The sequence below is a fragment of the Podarcis filfolensis genome, assembly GCF_964270895.1.
Source record: "Podarcis filfolensis genome assembly, chromosome: 14".
NCBI classification, from domain to species: Eukaryota; Metazoa; Chordata; class Lepidosauria; order Squamata; family Lacertidae; genus Podarcis; species Podarcis filfolensis.
The window spans coordinates 36,891,792-36,910,872 of NC_139616.1; the positions used below are offsets into that span (position 1 = coordinate 36,891,792).

Consider the following 19,081-nt stretch of genomic DNA (forward strand, 5'->3'; position numbering starts at 1 on the left):
TCCTAAACATACATTCATAAGCTATCAAGAAAAAAACAGGAGAATGCAATGTAGTTTATTATATATATTTCCTATCTTAAATCCCTTTTCAAAAAGACTTTATTTGAAGAGAGGATGTATAGATGCTTAAATTAATTGTTTGCTTAGATTCCCTTTTCTTATCTCATATCAAGTCTCAAGGAGAAGTATTAAGATGTAATCTTTTTGTTTTGACAACTAACTTTAAAAAACACACATCAAGATCTACGGAACCAATTTATTTTTGGCTTGCGATTCTTGGACTAGGAACTAAGACCTATTGATATCCTTGCAGTCTAAAAGTTTGTAACTGCCTCCCACAATGTGGTATCTGGCAGATGTTTTGGACTACAGGTCCCATCAGCCACAGGCAGTGTGGACATTGGTCTAGGTCAGGGGTAGGCAAGCTAAGGCCCGGGAGCCGGATGCGGCCCAATCGCCCTCTCAATCCGGCCTGCGGACGGTCCAGGAATCAGCATGTTTTTACATGAGTAGAATGTGTCCTTTTATTTAAAATGCATCTCTGGGTTATTTGTGGGGCCTGCCTGGTGTTTTTACATGAGTAGAATGTGTCCTTTTATTTAAAATGCATCTCTGGGTTATTTGTGGAGCCTGCCTGGTGTTTTTACATGAGTAGAATATGTGCTTTTATTTAAAATGCATCTCTGGGTTATTTGTGGGGCATAGGAATTCGTTCATCCCCCTCCCCCAAAAAAAATATAGTCTGGCCCACCACATGGTCTGAGGGACGGTGGACCGGCCTACAGCTGAGAAAGGTTTCTGACCCCTGGCCTAGGTCCTAGAATGATGGGGTGTTGTAGTCCAACAACATCTGGAAGGCACCTTGTTGGGGAAGGCTGATTTACAGGATCAGGTCCACTATGGCTAAGTTACTGATTTAAACCAGCCTGTAAATGTGTTGGTAGTGTCATTTGATTGCTGAGTGGAAATTTAAAAAGCAAGCAAGGTTGCTGTGGCCCTGAAGGTGTGACCTAATTTTCAAAACAGAGAAACAGTCTTTTTCTTAAAACTCTGTGAGAGAAACTTATTGGCCTTTTGCCACACACATGGCATTTTATATGTGACATACACACAACTGTGGAGTTGTGATAACTGAGGAAGCCTGTAATGAGTTATGCCAACTCAGAAATATAAGAATTGAATAAGTAGGTGGAGAGTCAGTCATTCAGTTTGGACCAAAAGCAGATGTAAAAATACCCCCATTAAAAATGGATAACCAGAAAGCTTACAATAGATCTTTAACCTCTGCATGATTCCCTGAGCACACAACAGAACATGTCAAACTTCCAGTGATAGTTCTTTAATAACAAATATATAGTGGGTTGGATTGAATAATACCTTTTCCTGAACCAGTGCATATGCATGGTAGAATGTGAAAATACATTTTTTTTTGCCTACCCAGTCAGCCTTCCCTGCTTATGGGCATTCATGCAGGAGCATAGCATTTGAGTAGGGCCACTGTGTGTAAAAACCAGTCTGCACAATCCTGCACATGGATGATTCCTGGATTTGATCTGGGGTAGAACTATGCTTTGGGATTATTCACATAGGACTTCATGCTAGTAGGTTCTAATTAAATGTTACTGTATGGATGACTGAGGACACTGGAAAAGAGTAGGATAGGGAGTGAGATGTTTGTGGTGGACTGGGGTAAAGTCTGATCCCAGCCCAATTTGTATTAAGTGTTAAAATCACTCCTTACACTTCATTTTAGTAATCCTTTCAACAGTCCTGACAGACTAGTGTTATAATCCCTGTATTGTAGATGTGGGGCTAAAAGAATAGTGCCGTCCCTTAAATCATTTAGTACGTTGGGTGAGATTTGATCTGGGGACTTCCCTGTACTAACAGCACCAGCTCCTAGGGAATTGATTGTAGATATGGACATTTACAAAGAGAAATCTTCTGCAGATAATTTGCCTAGTGTCTTGGCAATATTCCACTACCATCAAAACACAATGCAATATAATAATGCATGAGTTCAAGTTAAAATGCCTGTGCCACTCCACTGTGGAAAGGAGCATATTCTGTCTGTGCTGATGCACCTAAATCCTATGGAAAACAAGGGGTCATAATGAAACATTAAGCTGTAGGGCTTAAGTCCAATTAATTTAGTGAGAATTATGTATTCCTCTAACTTTCTCTGGATTGCACCCATTGTACTTAGCTACTCGTAAAACTGCGTTCCTGATTGTCAAATAATTATTCCCTTTTTTCTGTTGCCAGTACTTCAGCTAAGGCTACAGCAAAGGCGGACAAGAGAACAGCTGGTGGATCAGGGAATCATGCCACGTAAGACTAATTTTATTTTTTGCAGCTTGTGCAGCACTGAATTCTCAGACTTCTTGCTGAAGACAAAAGGAAATAACCAATAACATTTATGCCCCCCAGAAAACAAAGGGATAATCAAAATTATGTGCTTTCACTGTCTTTTTCTTTCTCAGACACACACACACACACACACACACACACACACAAAATATTTCACCTTTGTGGAATTTGTCTACCATTTTTAAGTTTAGAAAAAAACTGGGAAAAATACAGATTTTTGTTTAAAACCAATACTATACTTCATTGAAGTATTATGGATTAATTAGAAATTCAATGAATAATAAAATGATTTATTGTCACGTGTCTCTGTAGTAGCTAATATTAGGATGTCTGTATGTCAATTTAGAATTACTGCTTTAGAAGCAACTAAAAAACCTTTATTGCTTGGAAATATAGACTGTTTCTAAAACATGATTCAGTTGGTCAGAACCCGAAGATACCTTCCACATGAGAAAGCTGCGTAACACATGTGGAAGTTACGATGGAAAACCTAATCATGTGGAGCTGGGTGGGTTTTTGGTGTGAGAGGCTAAAATGAGGGGCTGGTTTTGTAAGGTTGCTGAGTGGCGGTTTGGGAAGAGGTGGCCCAAGGCAAGAGTCTGGGTTGCAGTTTTTAGTAGACTGCTTGGGTCTGTTTCCGCTGCACTTTCAATAAACCTTAAAGATATAAGCCTCTTAGGGTGTGTAGGAAATGGGCTTTTTGTGTGCATTTTTAGAAACATCATATGCACTTTGTTTGCTGCTAATTGTTTTATTTTAGCTTTGCTATCTTGTGACAAATTTTGAGAGTGCTTGCTTTCCATGGAGTTTGTTCCTATTTATGTCTTCTTCTAAAATTTTCCTTCATTTGTGTGTTTGTGAATTGGATAGCTTATGTGTTTGGGTGGAGGAAGAGGTGGGTGAGGCGGGGGGAAAGAGATGCCCCAATCCGGATATTCAGTGGCAAAGTGGGATGCAGCACAGGTGGATGAAGAGAAGATAATAGCAAGCAGTTACTTGTGGTCTGTGACCTTTTCTGTTCTACCAACCTGTCCTCCAGGCTGGTAGTGCTGTTGCTGTATGCCAGGTTGGTCATTGCCATTCCTTATTTACAATTTGATTTTGGGTGAAGGAGCTGACTTGGCATGCAGTACCATGATGTGAGTGTCTGTGGTAGGTGAGACAGATTTCACTCAGTTTGTCCCCATGGTACTTGGTACAAAATCAGCGTAGGCTGGGTGGATGACACTGAGTGCAAGTGACATAAGTCTCATAACCAAGACAACTGATGATAAAGGCATGTAATCTAGCCCACCATGTGGTGTTGGTGATATCAGCAAAGAAAGCTTACTTCTGCCCCCATTGCATCCTCCAGTATTCATCTAGCAGAGTTTTTCTGTGATGAATGAGTTAAGATCTTGCCCTGTGGAAATGGCTTGAAACCCTCAGAAGCCTGCTATGACAAGTTTGCAAGGCATTTTGAGAGCAAAGTTATTTGATGTCATTGATAATACAGTTCTAGAGGAGGTGTTTAGATCCCCCTCAAGCCTGGATGTTTGGTATCAGTTTCAGATATCAGGGCCTGATGATGCAAAACAAGATGCTTGAGGATACTTGAAGATGTCTATCACATGCAGGTCTAACCCTTGTCCAACTTGGGTTGTTAGAACTAGCTGGGGTATTGAATGAGCCAGCCCAGAGGGTATTTAATTCTTCATTGCAGAAGTAGGTAATGCCTTCAGCATTAGAGGTGGCAGTAGTGCACCCTCTCCTCAAGAGATCTCCCTGGATTCTAGAGGTTTGCATCAAGTACCACCCAGTTACAAAGATTCCCCTTTCGACAAGATGCTTGAGAAGGTGGTGGCCGCTCAACTTCATATGCATGTGGAGGAAGCAGGCCAAATTATGCTGTTTGGGAACTCCTGAGTACAACCAATCCCTGGCAAAAGTGAGGTTGCCAGTCAGCTAATCAGTGCTAACTGTGAGTCCCTTTTGGCAGGGATGGGGAAAGAGTAATGCAAGGGAAAGGGGAGAATAATGAGAGTGCATGAACATTATTTTTGTTGATGTAAGGCAGACACCTGAACCAACCTATTATTCTCCATACACATATATTTGGTTTCTGTTTGCCGTTTCTACACAATTGTCACCTCATTCTCTAATACTTACTGGTATATAGAGGGAAATTAATGCAAGCACCTCATTTTTCTGCTCATGGTCTTTTAGAACCCACTCAATATTAATGATGTTCACTGAACTTATTGGTCGATGTAGGTTTTATTATTACTAACAAAAAACTCGTCATTATGACAGGTGGGGGAGGGCAACAAAGAGGAGGCCATATACTGTGGACAGAGTACATTCAATGTTAGTTAGTAGAAACAAATATCAAGGAGTATAAAGTATCTGTCTTTACCAGTATGTTCTGATAGTTTCATGTCAGTCTTTTACTTCTCCATTGTAGCTTTGAAGAGCCCAGCTGCATTCCATGAGCAGATAAAGAGCTTGGAAAGAGCCAGGGTAAGGAATCAAGTTTAAACGTGTTGCTTCATTCTTCACATATATTTGCATTTGGAAAGGGTGAGATATGCAAGATATGTGAAACAAGATGAAACAAAACTAGATTATAATCTCTGGAACTAAATTTTGGGGTCATTTTTAATGAAATTTAAAGTCCTACAGTAACTAATACAAACAAGCCAAAAACAGGCAACAGTATGATTACTTATAATATCCTTCAGCCCTTTCCCCAGTCACCCTCATCTTCCACTGAATATAGATTTACAGTAGATAATCCCAGCCGAGATTCATTTTCTGCCCAAACAAACCACAATGATGTAAAGCCAAGGGTTGTTCTTGGCTTACGAATTGTGGTTTGTCTGGTAGAAGCAAACCCAGAGCACTGATTTGCATGTCACTCTAAGCCAAGGCTCATGATTTGTTACTCCTGGCCCAACAAAATGAGCATTAGTACACTGCTCATTCACAGTAAGCCATGGTTTATGGTTTACCATGATAGGTGCCAGTGTGTTTCATTGTAATGCAATACAGTGGTGCCTCGCAAGACGAAATTAATTCGTTCCGCGAGTCTTTCCGTCTTGCGATGTTTTTCATCTTGCGAAGCACGGTCCGTCGCAACTGCACCTCTTCAAGCGGCTTTAAGAAAAAAGGAAACAAACTCGCAAGACGTTTTCGTCTTGCGAAGCAAGCCCATAGGGAAAATCGTCTTGCGAAGCAACTCAAAAAACGAAAAACCCTTTCGTCTTGCGAGGTACCACTGTATAGGACTCAATCTTAGAACAGCTTAAACTCAGTGCTGCTTAATGACATTCAGGGGGAAATGCTGACTTGTATTTCCTGTGGTAAGTGTTTTGCGTATTCACGTTTAATCTGCTCAGTAGAAGTGGCCTTAAAAATGGGCAAACTGCAGTATTGGGAAGTGATTATTGTATTTTAAAAAATCAAACAGTTCAAAAACACCATAAAGTCTGGTGGTTGTAACTGCTGACTTGCTAGGAATCCTAAATTAGATTTATACCACATTTTGTTCACTAGCGTCACTATGTAGAGGAATAGGTTTGAAATACGTCATCTACAAAGAGTAAATTTGTATGAGTTGGATCTTGGATTGTAAAATGTGAAGGGGAGAAGTCTGCATTTTATCCCTTATTGTGTGAGTTGCCAAGAACCTGATGTTCTGTAGTATTCTCTAAATGATTTAATAATAAACATCAAACATAATCTTCCGATGTAAGGCAACGTCTTGCAAAACATTCTCAGATGGTTACTTTTTTTCTGTGACCAAAGAATTTTAATAATTTCCTTCAATGACAGCCTGTTCAGGACTGCAATAAAGACATGTACTCTGAAAGCCGTTTCCCAAAAATGTTTCCTTAAAGTGAACTGTTTTGGGTGAATTGCCAGTAAATGTGGTATATTTAACATTCATGCATTTTTTCCTTCAGACTGAAAATTTTCTGAAGCACAAGATACGCAGTAGACCTGATAGATCAGAGTTGGTCAGAATGCACATTCTTGAAGGTGAGGACCCTGATGCCATATTTTCTGGCTGAACATTTTAAAACGCTCAATTTGGCTTCAGAACTTGAATATATTCCAAACCTTTAGACAAAGCCAATGAATCTCCCTTGAAAAACTAATTCTAAATATGTGTTGATAAAATCTAATTTACTCGATTTATATATTTAGCATTCTTTGATTTAAGGTAAAGTGGATATTAGGGACATTAACTGTGAAGTGGTGTTTCTAGACCTCTTAATAAAGAATATTTATCTGCTTGTTTCAGAAATATATACTTTGATTTCTGCTTCAAACACAAATGTAGCTGCAAAGATTGTACAGTGCCAGAAATGCATAGCTTGTGGTGAACTGTGATAGCCATTTAAAATGGTCAGCAAATGCTCTCTAGAAATGCATGAATAATGTGATCTAGATGTTGAAAATATCATTGTAAAATTAAAATCAAAACCAATGTTCATAAAAAGGAGTTGGAAATTGTCTAGTTCTTTTTAAAATGTATCCCCTTTCTTCCAGAGACCTTTGCGGAACCCTCTCTACAAGCAACTCAGATGAAACTGAAAAGAGCACGATTGGCAGATGATCTGAATGAAAAGATTGCTCAGAGGCCTGGTCCTATGGAACTTGTAGAAAAAAACATCCTTCCTGTAGACTCCAGTGTCAAAGAAGCAATTATAGGTAAGTAGGGAAGCTGTGACATCATAATCATCATCATTTATTATTTATACCCCGCCCACCTGGCTGGATTTGCTCAGCCACTCTGGGCAGCTCCCAACCAAATATTAAAAACACAGTACAGCATTAAACATTAAAAACTTCCCTAAACAGGGCTGCCTTCAGATGTCTTTTAAAAGTAAGATAGTTGCTTTTTTCCTCGACATCTGATGGGAGGATGTTCCACAGGGCAGGCGCCACTACCGAGAAGGCCCTCTGTCTGGTTCCCTGTAACCTCACTTCTCGCAGTGAGGGAACCGCCAGAAGGCCCTCGGTGGTGGACATGGGTCTATTGATGCAGAAAAGAATGAGAGGTGAAAACCTGAGCCTTAAAGGACCTTCCAAGTTATGAGGTTTTGAAAATACAGTGGTGACTCGCAAGACGAAATTAATTCGTTCCGCGAGTCTTTTCGTCTTGCAATGTTTTTTGTCTTGCGAAGCACGGTCCGTCGCAACTGCACCTCTTCAAGCGGCTTTAAGAAAAAAGGAAACAAACTCGCAAGACGTTTTCATCTTGCGAAGCAAGCCCATAGGGAAAATCGTCTTGCGAAGCAACTCAAAAAACGAAAAACCCTTTCGTCTTGCGCATTTTTCGTCTTGCGGGGCATTCGTTTTGCGAGGTACCACTGTATACATTTAAAAAGGTGCATTTGTCTTTTCTTTTAGAAGAACCAGATGGTTTCCCTCAAAATGCATTTTTAATCATAATTTATTTATTTTAAATAATAATAATCAATTAAAAATAAAAATGTGTGCCCCACCCCCATTCCATTCTATTCTAACTATCCAACCTCTCAAAATTTTAACACCTCTTGCGATGGTTTGACCCTTTCCATTTTAACAGTACAAATTCTACAAATACCTCCCTCAAAATCCTCACAATCATTTCTCCTGCATATTTCTGGCTTAGCACATGTTAATTTATCATTAATAGCTATGGCTATCATAATTTATTTCTGTGAGTATAAATACCTGTGTTATGACTCACATATTTATTTATATGTTTGTTCTGCTGGTGGTGTGGTTGTCATCAACGGAAATGCAAAGCATCTTATTTTTTTTGCAAAGGCGACGATTAATTGATAAAGATTTGTCTTTCAGTGTCATCTGCTTCCTTTGTGGGGGATTTTTTGTTCGCTTTTCTTTCTCTGTGTCCCTTACAGTTGGAGGTGCTGTATATCTGACACTCATTGGATAGTACCTATGATGTCATTAGTGAGGTCACTAGTGGCACAACTCCTTTCCATGATATCCAAGCCATTTTGTGTCCTTTAAAATTTTGAGAAGCATTTCTTACACCACCTCATTTTTAAAAAATACTAAATACTCTGCACTCCTCTCCAGATCTGAAACACATGTTTCCCTTATACTTTCCTCCCAAAAGCAAAACACATAGATGTACTTATGTCCCACAGCAATGCTACCATTTGCCCCTTGTTCATTTTGTGAAACAGGATACTGACACCAGACTAGGGATTGTTCTATTTTAAAACTAATGGGGAAAATAGCAGTATATTAAAGGAATCCTAAGAGCATATTTAAATGTCTGTTTTGTGGAACTGTGGACCTGCAGTCAGTGCACATTTGAGCCCCACATTCCACATACATATGTCATTCAGATTATGTCACACTCACACTTGCACTTGAAAGAAAATGAGCTTGCTTTTTCAAGGTACACATGACATTCTCCACTACCCTGATTTTTGAATCTTTCTTCAATATGATAATAAGTAAGCCAGTTACTGCCTTCAAGAGTGCTGCTTTGTCCCCATCCTCAGCTACAGGAGAGGTTCCCCCCCACCCCGCTTTTCCTAGAACACATTCATTTAATCAGGTTAGTCTTTCTTATTACCCTCTCAGTTTTGTTCCGCTTAATATTTAACTTACGGCATAAAGCATGTTTTGTTTTATGGAATAGTTGCACAGAATGTGCAGTGTAAATCAAATTTCTCAGTAGTAATTAGGAAAAAATAGGAAAAAATGCAGCCAAACTAGACACAACAGGGCCATTGTTCCTGGCCTGCCCTGTTCTCTCATATAAAGGAGGAGGTGGAGGACATGGAAGAGGGGAGCCAAATGCCCCCATACCTTGCTTCTACACAGTTTGTTGCTCCAGGCACTTTCTTTATTTTCTTGACCTCAATACTGAGCCAGAAATGGAGAAGATTACCTGGAGAATACAGATTATCCTCATTAAAACATGGAACCAAGGAAAGTTTAGCACCTCTCTGCCATGCACTCTTGTACTATTAAAATCTCCAACCTGTTTTATGTGGAACTGGAGTAGACATATGATGAAAACAAGTGTCCAACACCACTTTGTTTAGTTTGGCCCAAACTCACACAAAAAAGACCTTCATACAAGAAGGTCTGTAACTTGTGAAATGTCCATAGGTCTTCACAGAATGAGTGCTGGATACATGTCAAAAATAACAAGTATATTGTTTCTTCATTATCATGGCATTAAAAGGTGATTTCTCACACACACCCTTTCATTTTAGCGGTTGGTCAGGAGAACTATCCTCAAGGATTGGATGAATCCTTTGATGAAGACAGCAGTGATGCTTTATCTCCAGATCAGCCTGCTAGTCAGGAATCCCAGGGCTCGGCAGCATCCCCTGGTGAGCCCAAAACAAGAGAGGCACCATCTCCAGTCTTGCCAACCCCCGCTACTAATCAGGTAAAGTGTCTTTATTCCATTCCATAACCTTAGTTATTGTCATATTTTGCTGTTAACTAAGCATTCTTAAGATATTCTTTCTCTATTTGATAAATGTCTGTTGTGTTTTATGAAAACCCTGAAGTTTTGGTGGGTAGAAAATGTTCATTACTTCAAGCAAGTCTGTCCATTTTTGTTAGATGCATGTGCTCAGCAGGTAGATATCAAACTCTGCTCTGAAAAGCGGTAGAAAGTCTTCCCTGTCGTTCTTCAATATGAGCTCCAACATGCATAATAGTCAGGGATTTCTGTGCCAAGAAAACCCCCGGAATCCGTATATTTTCCATAAAACTTACATATAGTGGCTTCCTTTGCATACTTTCTTTTTCCTCCCAAACTTAATGGCAATGAAGGGATTGCAGTGGGGAGTGTTAACTCTCTCCTCTTCAGCCGTGACCAACCCCTTGAAATCTCCCCCTGCTGCAAATTGGCTTGGAAGAAGCCTTCTGTTGGCTTTAATAAAAGACTCCACACACACACACACACACACACACACACACACACCCACACACACACCCCAGCTTGGTTATTGTATGTGGTGGTGGTAGGATCTTTTTGGAGAGTGTAGCTGGGGAGCTCAAAAAGGTTGACCCTGTGATATCTTGATGTCTATAGATGAAAGTGCTGGACCTTTTTGATTCATCTAGAATAAATACACACAGCACTGTGGCCAGGAAATCTGTTAAATAAGTATCTGTTAACTATCCACACATCACACAGAACGGCCGTAGCATATTTATTTTTAGATGCAGTGTCTTTAAAATGTGATGTGGAAGATCATTTTGACTGGAAATGAATTTTCTTCTCCTTTTTACAGTTTTACTTGGGCTGAAAAATCTCCCTTGTTATTATTATTACTCAGATTTGCTGGAAATCTCTGTCTGTGGTGTCATAGCTGTTTCTTCTCTCTTCATGGTCTAGATATTTAACATTTCTTCATATGTGCAATCAAATAGTTAGCCAAGAACATAAATTTCTTTTCGTTACTGTTAGTACAAAAATAAATTAGATTCTTTTCCTTTTAAAAACTAAAAGCAGGATGAAGAAGTGATTGCACAACACAAGGTATTCCTTGCTATCGTGCTCTTTGAAGTAACATTTAAGAACACTTTTATTCATTTAGTTCCATTGAGAAACACTTGTAATTTAAAGTATTTCAGTGCTCGAAATTGTAGGTTTTTCTTGCAGAGGTTTTCTCTTGTGGTTAACGATTTTTGTGTAAAATTGCTAAATCCAATCTTTACCATGCTCCCTTGAGACCAGACCAGATATTGCACAATAGATTCATGTAACTATGTATGAATGATTGGATTTTAATTACAAGCAATTGCAGATGGATGGCAGTTTAAATGGAGGAATTTTACAGAGAGGGGCTGCTTAGTTCTCTTCTACCCATTGGGGAAAAGATAGGGATATAGCAGCTTGGGGCAGGGGTTGACTTTGAGCAGCAAAATAGCTTGTAGGGGGAGGCACTGGGAAACTCTTGCACACATCACTGTTATAGTGTCCAGTTTATCTTTACATGAGATATGAATAATTTATCATTTGTATATGATTTAAGCAGTGTAATTACTTTTAAATATTTGAGCAAAGCAGCCTTGATCTAAATTTTTCCCTTACTGTTTTCTCCACATTTCTCTCTCTCTCTCTCTCTCTCTCTCTCTCTCTCTCTCTCTCTCTCTCTCTCACACACACACACACACACACACACACACGAAATGCCCAGTGCTGCCCAGGAATTTGAAGACATTAAAATATATTGTAATTTTTAAATGGATAGTGTAATTTGTGGGTTTGGGGGTTGTGTGCACGCACACACACACACACACACCAACTCAGGACTCCAACCTGACCTGGGGAAGAAGCTGAACTGGCACTGAATAATGATAATAAAATGTTGTGGAGCTATTATTTAATTATGGTTAGTTTGGCCCACCATCTTGATTCAAAATGGTGCCTGGCATCCAAACATAGATGAAGACTGGTGATGATATTTCCAGAGGCATCCACATTTGTGCAGGTTGATGCCATCCTGCCAAATTGGGCAGCAAAACCTTCAAAGCTATCCAGATTGGCACAGGTTAGAACTGTCACACCAAAATTTGTGAAGACCTGCCAAATGGTATGATGAAATTTTCAGAGGTGTCAAAAGTAGTGGACCCAACATGCCAAAAAAGAGCAAAATCATGCCAGAGTGATGCTTGGATGTGCTATCTTGATTCAGAATGCTGTCCGGCATCCAAAGTTGTTGTTATTTTTTTAACAAACTTGTCCTTCTCCCAGAGAAAAAACAAGCAAACATGGTTCCAAAATAGAGAGGACAATGATTCCCATTTTAAGTAATCCAAATCTTTATTATGTAACCAAAGGCCATCAGGACCAGGGCAAGAGCACAGGGGCTGCAGTCTTCAGTCTGGGAACACATGTTTTCTCCTTTGCACTAAGTCATGGTTTGGCTTAGCAAATCAGATCTGTATATCCTTGCCTCTCTAACAGGAATTCTGTTCAGAATGCCTGCCAGCCAGCCAGCCATTCCCTCCTCCAGCAGGCCGTTCCATCCCGTTCCACCTCTCTTCTCCTTTTCCCATGTTTTCCCCTTTTTCCAACTGATACTATGTCTGTGACTAATGAGCTTGCACAATCCTTATAGGGCTGGGTTTCTTTGGGTGGGGGGGTCAGCTCCATCATTATGATCATCATCAAAATCATCATTATTTGTAGTTCTGCAAATAATGTTCTAGGGGTTTCCCCAAGCATTCTGATTCCTCTCTTTTTTCAGTGATTTCATTTTGAGTCCACTTCTATTGACAGTCACTGTCTGAATGCACAAGGAGAAGAAATGACAAAGTGTCATTAATAACATTCCAAATATTTGTTAAATGCACTTTTGTAGGCTTAATTTTTTTGTTTAATTTTGCCAAATTAAAATGTAATTCATGCAGCCAGTATGCTTGCAGCTGGTGAGTGCTGGGAACATTGTTTTCAGCAGTCCTAGTGCTTTGACCTAGAGAAAACTTGGCAGCAGTGGGATAGATTGGAGGAACCAGACCCTGAGTGTGGAGGGAAACCCTGGCCACACTCAACAAAATGTTCTCAACCTTTAGCGTGAATTTACTCTCTCTGACATGCTATTTCCAGTGACTTTTTCTGACAGATTTGGATACTTTCAGTAGCAAAGGACAGACACAAACCTTTTAGGGGGGGATGTTTAATTCTGCAGGCCCCTTAAAAAAATATTTTACTGATTTTTTAAAATTCTACTGGTGACTCTTGAGACATAAATGTATCTAAAGTAAGACTTTCCTTTGGTTGCTCTTCTTGAGAAATTTTGGAGAATTTTGTGGCTCTAGTTCTTTTGGGGAATATGTGTGATGTAAATTCTTTTAGAAAAGCCAATGCCAATGTTGAAAAAATGTTTGGGCAGTAGTTACTCATTTTGTTTTGTTTTCTTTATTATCAGTATCCAACATTAACACCATCACTACCTGAATTTCTGAAGCCGCCTGTCACTGATCAGCATACTACACGCTCTGCAGCTGCTGCTTCTCTTACCCCAAATACCGTGTTGGCAACAAAACTCAGCAGTGGGCCAACACTAATAAAGGTATGAGAAAACAGTCATGCTTGATTTGTTTGGTTTATTTACTCTATTAACAAAGAACAATCTCACAACAGGAGAGGTGGGGAAAATTGCAAGATTCCTGTACTAGTATTATGGATCTTGCAAGACAGACATTTGAAAAATGAAACAGCATAAGTAAAGATAACTTTGTATAAGTACAGGTGCCACTGAAGCCATCACATAAGAGCACAAATCATGGTCAAGTTGTTATTTGGCTGATTTTAAGCAGCACGTTTTTGCCAGAATCCAGTTCTATACATTAAAGTAGAAGGTACTTCTGAAGGAAAATAAGTGATGTAAAAATGTATGACATTTACAACATTCACTGAACAGTTATTTGTAGTTGGACTTACGGTGGTGGGTTTTTTTGCAAGTGTTGTGTTCCCGACACTGCATTTTCTGAGATGATGTGGGAGAAAGTAGGATGTTGGCAAGGGATGTTCAGCCTTCCTTGAAACACACACACACCTACGCACAAAGCCTTGCATTTCAGTGTCAATACAGATTTAGTTTTGCTATCTCCAAGGTTTATTATTATGCCAGCTGGATTAGTGGCCTTCAGAGGATTGCAGGCAAGGACAACCCTCTGCCATTTTCTATAAAATTGTTTTATAAGGCATTTCCCGCAGTCAAATAGACCCAGTGGTGATGTCACCTGTAAGCTAACCCAGCTTTTCCTACAGTGGTTAGATTTTAAAGATCAAGTATCACCTAAAGCTGTGTAATGCAACAGATCTCTGCCTTGTGAGGCAACTGTCCCTAAGAAGGGACAGGTAATTATTGGAGAGTAGGATAGTCGGATATGCCAATATTTGTGGCCGAACAAATACTAGCCAATGCTGCCTCTGCATCACATTTCCACCAACACTTACTGCTCACCTCTAGCATTTAGGAAGCCACAGACTGGAACGATCTAAGTTTGCTAGGCTTTGGAGAGTTTGCTTAGCAAAATAGTTAACAGCATGGGTTTTAAGCGAACTGAACCTGCAAAGGGTATCTGGAAGATGCTACCAATATACACTGGCAGTTATTGAGGACAAGTCAGAACTTTGCATGGTTGTGAGCAGATGGAACTTGGTGCAGGGAATGTGTTGCATGTGTAATGGGAGTCCCCATTTTCTCCACTCCAAGTGCTAGTTCCGAAATGCAGCTGGCAGATACGTAAGTTCAAATGTGTATGGGAGCCTCTGTGGACATATGAAACATGTGGACATATGGTTTCAAATGTGGAAGACTTGGGGAGGGGACATTTGGATATGGTTAGCATAAATAGGAGACTAGTGTTTTTGATTAGTGAATCTGTGCTATAGTTGTTTTTTAATTCTTGATTGAAGCCAAGTCAGTTTGTTGCAGTGGTTGTGAAGAATTTCCTTAATAAAGTTCCTGTAACTATAATACTGGACTGTGATCTGCCGTTTTTGTTTATAAACATGGCCTGCAGCCCAACAAAAAAAAAAGTTGACTGTTACATTTGCTTTCTGTTCTCATTCATTCATGATTATTTGTTCCAAAGCTACAAATTATTACAGACTAGGAGGACAGTCTGCACATTCAAATTGGTAATTGACACATTTGAAGCATCCTTCAGAGGTTCATGAAAACCAGCCAAGGTGATGCATCTCTATATAGCATAAGAACGTGTCTAATTCTCTTTTAAAACCAGCCACGTTCATGGCCATCACCATTTGAGAGAGGGAAACCTATTTTCTCCAAATCATGCATAATATACATCTCTATCCTAATGACCCCTTACTCACCTTTTCTTTCAACTAAGAAGTCCCAGATATTGTAACCTTTCCTCATAGGGAAGTTTCTCCACCCTCATTTTCATTGCCCTTTCTGAACTTTTTCTAGCTTTACTCTCGTACAGTCGATGCAGTATCTGTCATTGGTATCTAAATAGAAACAATGCAACAAGAGAATCACAGCAAATAATGCAAGAAGAGAAGCACAACATGCACAATGACTGTTATGAACCCCTAAATCCCTTTGCCTATCCTTCTGCCTATCTATTGTGCTAAGGATGGAGAACCTGTCAACCTCTGGATTCTGTTGATCTCCCACCAGCCCTAGCTAGCACAGCTAATAGCTGGAAATGATGGGACTTACAGTTCTGCAACCTCCAAAAGGGGACAAGCTCCCCACCCCTGCTCTGTACAGTTCTCTGAATTAGACAACCTTTAATGTTCTGGTGGGACGCGGGTGGCGCTGTGGGTAAAACCTCAGCGCCTAGGACTTGCTGATCGCATGGTCGGCGGTTCAAATCCCCGTGGCGGGGTGCGCTCCCGTCGTTTGGTCCCAGCGCCTGCCAACCTAGCAGTTCGAAAGCACCCCCGGGTGCAAGTAGATAAATAGGGACCGCTTACCAGTGGGAAGGTAAACGGCATTCCGTGTGCTGCGCTGGCTCGCCAGATGCAGCTTGTCACGCTGGCCACGTGACCCGGAAGTGTCTGCGGACAGCGCTGGCTCCCGGCCTATAGAGTGAGATGAGCGCACAACCCTAGAGTCTGGCAAGACTGGCCCGTACGGGCAGGGGTACCTTTACCTTTACCTTTAATGTTCTGGTATATTCGATCCCACTGGAAAGCAGTGGGGCTTGTATTCAGTGCTGAATTTAAACAGTGCCAACTGTAAATTCCATTGCAAAGGAACCTTTGGGAGTGCACGCTAAGCCGACTTGCATTCAGTGTTGTTTAAATTCAACACTGAATGGACAAGCCAGCATCCTAGTGTTCACTGCTAAAATCGCTCCTGCTCCACTCCTCATTTTTGTTTGGAGAGAAACAAATCACAAGCACTGGTTTTCATATAAACCTAAGCAAGTGCTCTTGGCTTCTTTGGATACAAAGAGCCATAAGCAAAAGGGAAATCACTATGTGTACTTATGCAGAATGACATCTTTGGGTTTAGCTGCACTGTTCTTACATGGCATTCTATTGCATGGTGTAAAATATCCCTTCCATGAGCAGAAGGGAACCTTTGGCTTCAACTCATTGTTTATGTTGTCTATCTATGAATAGCAACCCCACCCCAAGAACCCAAGTGACAAACCTCGGAGCAAGAAAAGCAAAGAGCCAAAGCCCAGAGTGAAGAAACTGAAGTACCATCAGTACATTCCACCTGATCAGAAAGGTGAGAAGAATGAGCCACAGATGGACTCCAACTATGCTCGCTTGCTGCAAGAACAACAGCTTTTTTTGCAACTGCAGATCCTGAGCCAACAGCAGCAGCACTACAACTACCAGACGATTCTTCCTGCACCACTCAAGTATGTGAAGCTTTGTCAGTTTTCCCCCCTGTGTGGGAGAGGGGATGGTATTTAATAGGGAGACATATCAACTGCTATGCTTGCTTTGGTGTTTTGGGGCTTGCAGTCAGTTTTGGGGAGAGAGTAGGTTTCTGAACTACAGAAGAATTCTGTTGGAAACAAGGGAATTGAGGAACACAGGACTTGTCTTACTTCTATTTCTTCTGAAGGTTTTTGAAGCAAAGGAAACCTAGTTTGATAGGCAGGGGTTGCCATCCTCTTAAAAAAAACCACACACACACACACCAAACTTGTTTCGTCTGGTTAAAGAGAGAGAGAGAACATAAAGCCCAATCATATGATCTGCTATGCTAGGCAAAAATGGATGCATCAACAACCCCCAACCATAGAACATTGCAGCAATTCAGTCCAGGACAACAGTACTATTTAAAGCCTTGCACATCAGATGTATATAGGATAGCAAAGGCAGGGTGGACACATGATGGTATAAAGCAAAGTTCTGGTCACATAGGAACAGCTCCTTGACCTTCACCCCAAATGAGGTGCCAAATCCCGTTATCCAAACAGACTAAGGACTAAACTAGATGGAGCATTAATTGTGTGTTTACAATAATGTGTGCTTTCTGCAATGTATGTAGCAGCCTTCAGACTATGAGGACGGGGGAGATTACTCTTTCTTTCTCTCTCTCTCTGCTACAGTGCAGATAAAATTGCCTGTTGAAAGCTGCTGTCTGTGTTATGGCCAAAAGGAGCTTCCACGGAAATGCATATTGAACCTGTGAAGAGGCAGTGTTCTTGTTGTTGTTCTTACCATGACAGGGGTAGAGGAGTTAAAATTCTTTTCCCCATCTCCCACAGCACTGAGGCTGTTCAGTCTTTCCCATTGTTATTGTGAGAAAAAGCTGTGTATGCTAATTGCATGGGCGCAATTAACATCAAATCTTGTTTAGTCCAGATGATGCTTCCGAAGAGTAGGCAGTGACTGTTAATCTGGAGCAAGCACTGTTGCAGGCAACAGGCCTTTGCAAACACCCATAGAAATGAGGCTTCCAGCCCTTACCATCAGAGACAAAGGGCTGTCTGTCTCTTATGCACATAGCATTTCATATTAAACATGTATTGTATAAGTATGTATTAAATGCCACTGCAAGCATTCTCAAGGATAGCTATTTTAGTGTCAAAAGATAGGCTTTCTGCTTCTCTGAGATATTTACTGAAGTTATTATCCTGATAGAAACTGCTAGATTCCCCTTTTCGGGGAAGATCAAGGCCAATTTGCATGTACTGCCCACCCCGTGAAATGTGAATTGTCTGGATTCACATTTCAGCTGAGCCAATGAGGAAGCAGTACAAAGTGCTTTACAAATTTCTACTTTATTTCAATACAAATTCCCTCCAGCATTTTTAAACAAAGGCCCTATTGTTACACGAACCGAATAAAATATATTTTAAAGTAACAAATGGTTTGGTCATTTTGCATTTCTAGTGGTATACTCTGACTTGTGCAGCGTATTTAAAGTTATATATAGTTCATAGTTAAGTGGAAAATCACTTCACATTCAAGGCAATGCCTATTACAATGAGGTCATAGAGAAAATGGTTGAAAGCTTCAATTCCTTTTTTCCTTAAAGGCCAGTGAGTGACAAACAGAGCAACACCGGGAATGTACCACTGAATACTTTGAGCAATAGCACATCTTCCGCAGCAGCCAGCACTCTGAGACAGAACAATAATCTTTCCAACAGAAAACCTGGGCCCCTGCCTCCTAGCTTGGATGATTTAAAGGTAAAAAAAAAGTGTCATGCGACCATTTCAAAAGTGATTTTTGTTTGCTTCTTATGATAGCAGTGCTTTCATGGGGCCCCAAATGTTCCCAAATCATACCCTTCTCCCTTTACTCACCTTGTTCATTGCTACTAGGCTTGGATTGCAGAGACCTGGGTTCAATTCACTGTTTTGCCATGAAGCTCACATGGTGACATTGGGCCAGTCCCCACCTCTCACCCTAACCTACCTCTCTGGGTGGTTGTGGAGATAAGTGTGTAGGAGTGGGAGTAGGAAGGATAGCATCTGTGGCTAAACTAGGCTCCTTGGAAGAAAAACAGGATAAAAAATGTAGTAAATTATAATTCAGGTGCTTGCCTATTAATAATTCTTCATGCATGCAAAGTTGACTGCACCTGACAACAGCTTATATTAAAAATAATAATAAAGGTTACTTTGTAAGGTGCCATCGGGCTTGCCCATTAAGTGCAATGTTGCTTTCAGTTCTGCACACATAGGGAAGGGAATGTACATGGAGGTAGGTGACCAAGCACCACAGTGAACATGAAAACTTTGTGCTTCCAGGAACTTCACTTGCACATTGTTG

General features: G+C 40.5%; 1 protein-coding gene across 9 annotated transcripts in view; it reads left to right on the forward strand.

Annotated features, from left to right (window-relative positions):
• Window positions 1–19,081, forward strand: part of MRTFB (myocardin related transcription factor B) — a 95,550-nt gene that overhangs the window by 65,493 nt on the left and 10,976 nt on the right. For all 9 annotated transcript variants that reach the window (XM_083584925.1, XM_083584929.1, XM_083584928.1 and 6 more), the window contains 8 exons: window positions 2,266–2,331; window positions 4,814–4,869; window positions 6,315–6,390; window positions 6,904–7,065; window positions 9,603–9,781; window positions 13,281–13,424; window positions 16,463–16,710; window positions 18,342–18,495. In XM_083584925.1, coding sequence (XP_083441051.1) covers window positions 2,266–2,331; window positions 4,814–4,869; window positions 6,315–6,390; window positions 6,904–7,065; window positions 9,603–9,781; window positions 13,281–13,424; window positions 16,463–16,710; window positions 18,342–18,495 — 1,085 coding nt within the window. The remainder of the gene's footprint in view (window positions 1–2,265; window positions 2,332–4,813; window positions 4,870–6,314; window positions 6,391–6,903; window positions 7,066–9,602; window positions 9,782–13,280; window positions 13,425–16,462; window positions 16,711–18,341; window positions 18,496–19,081) is intronic.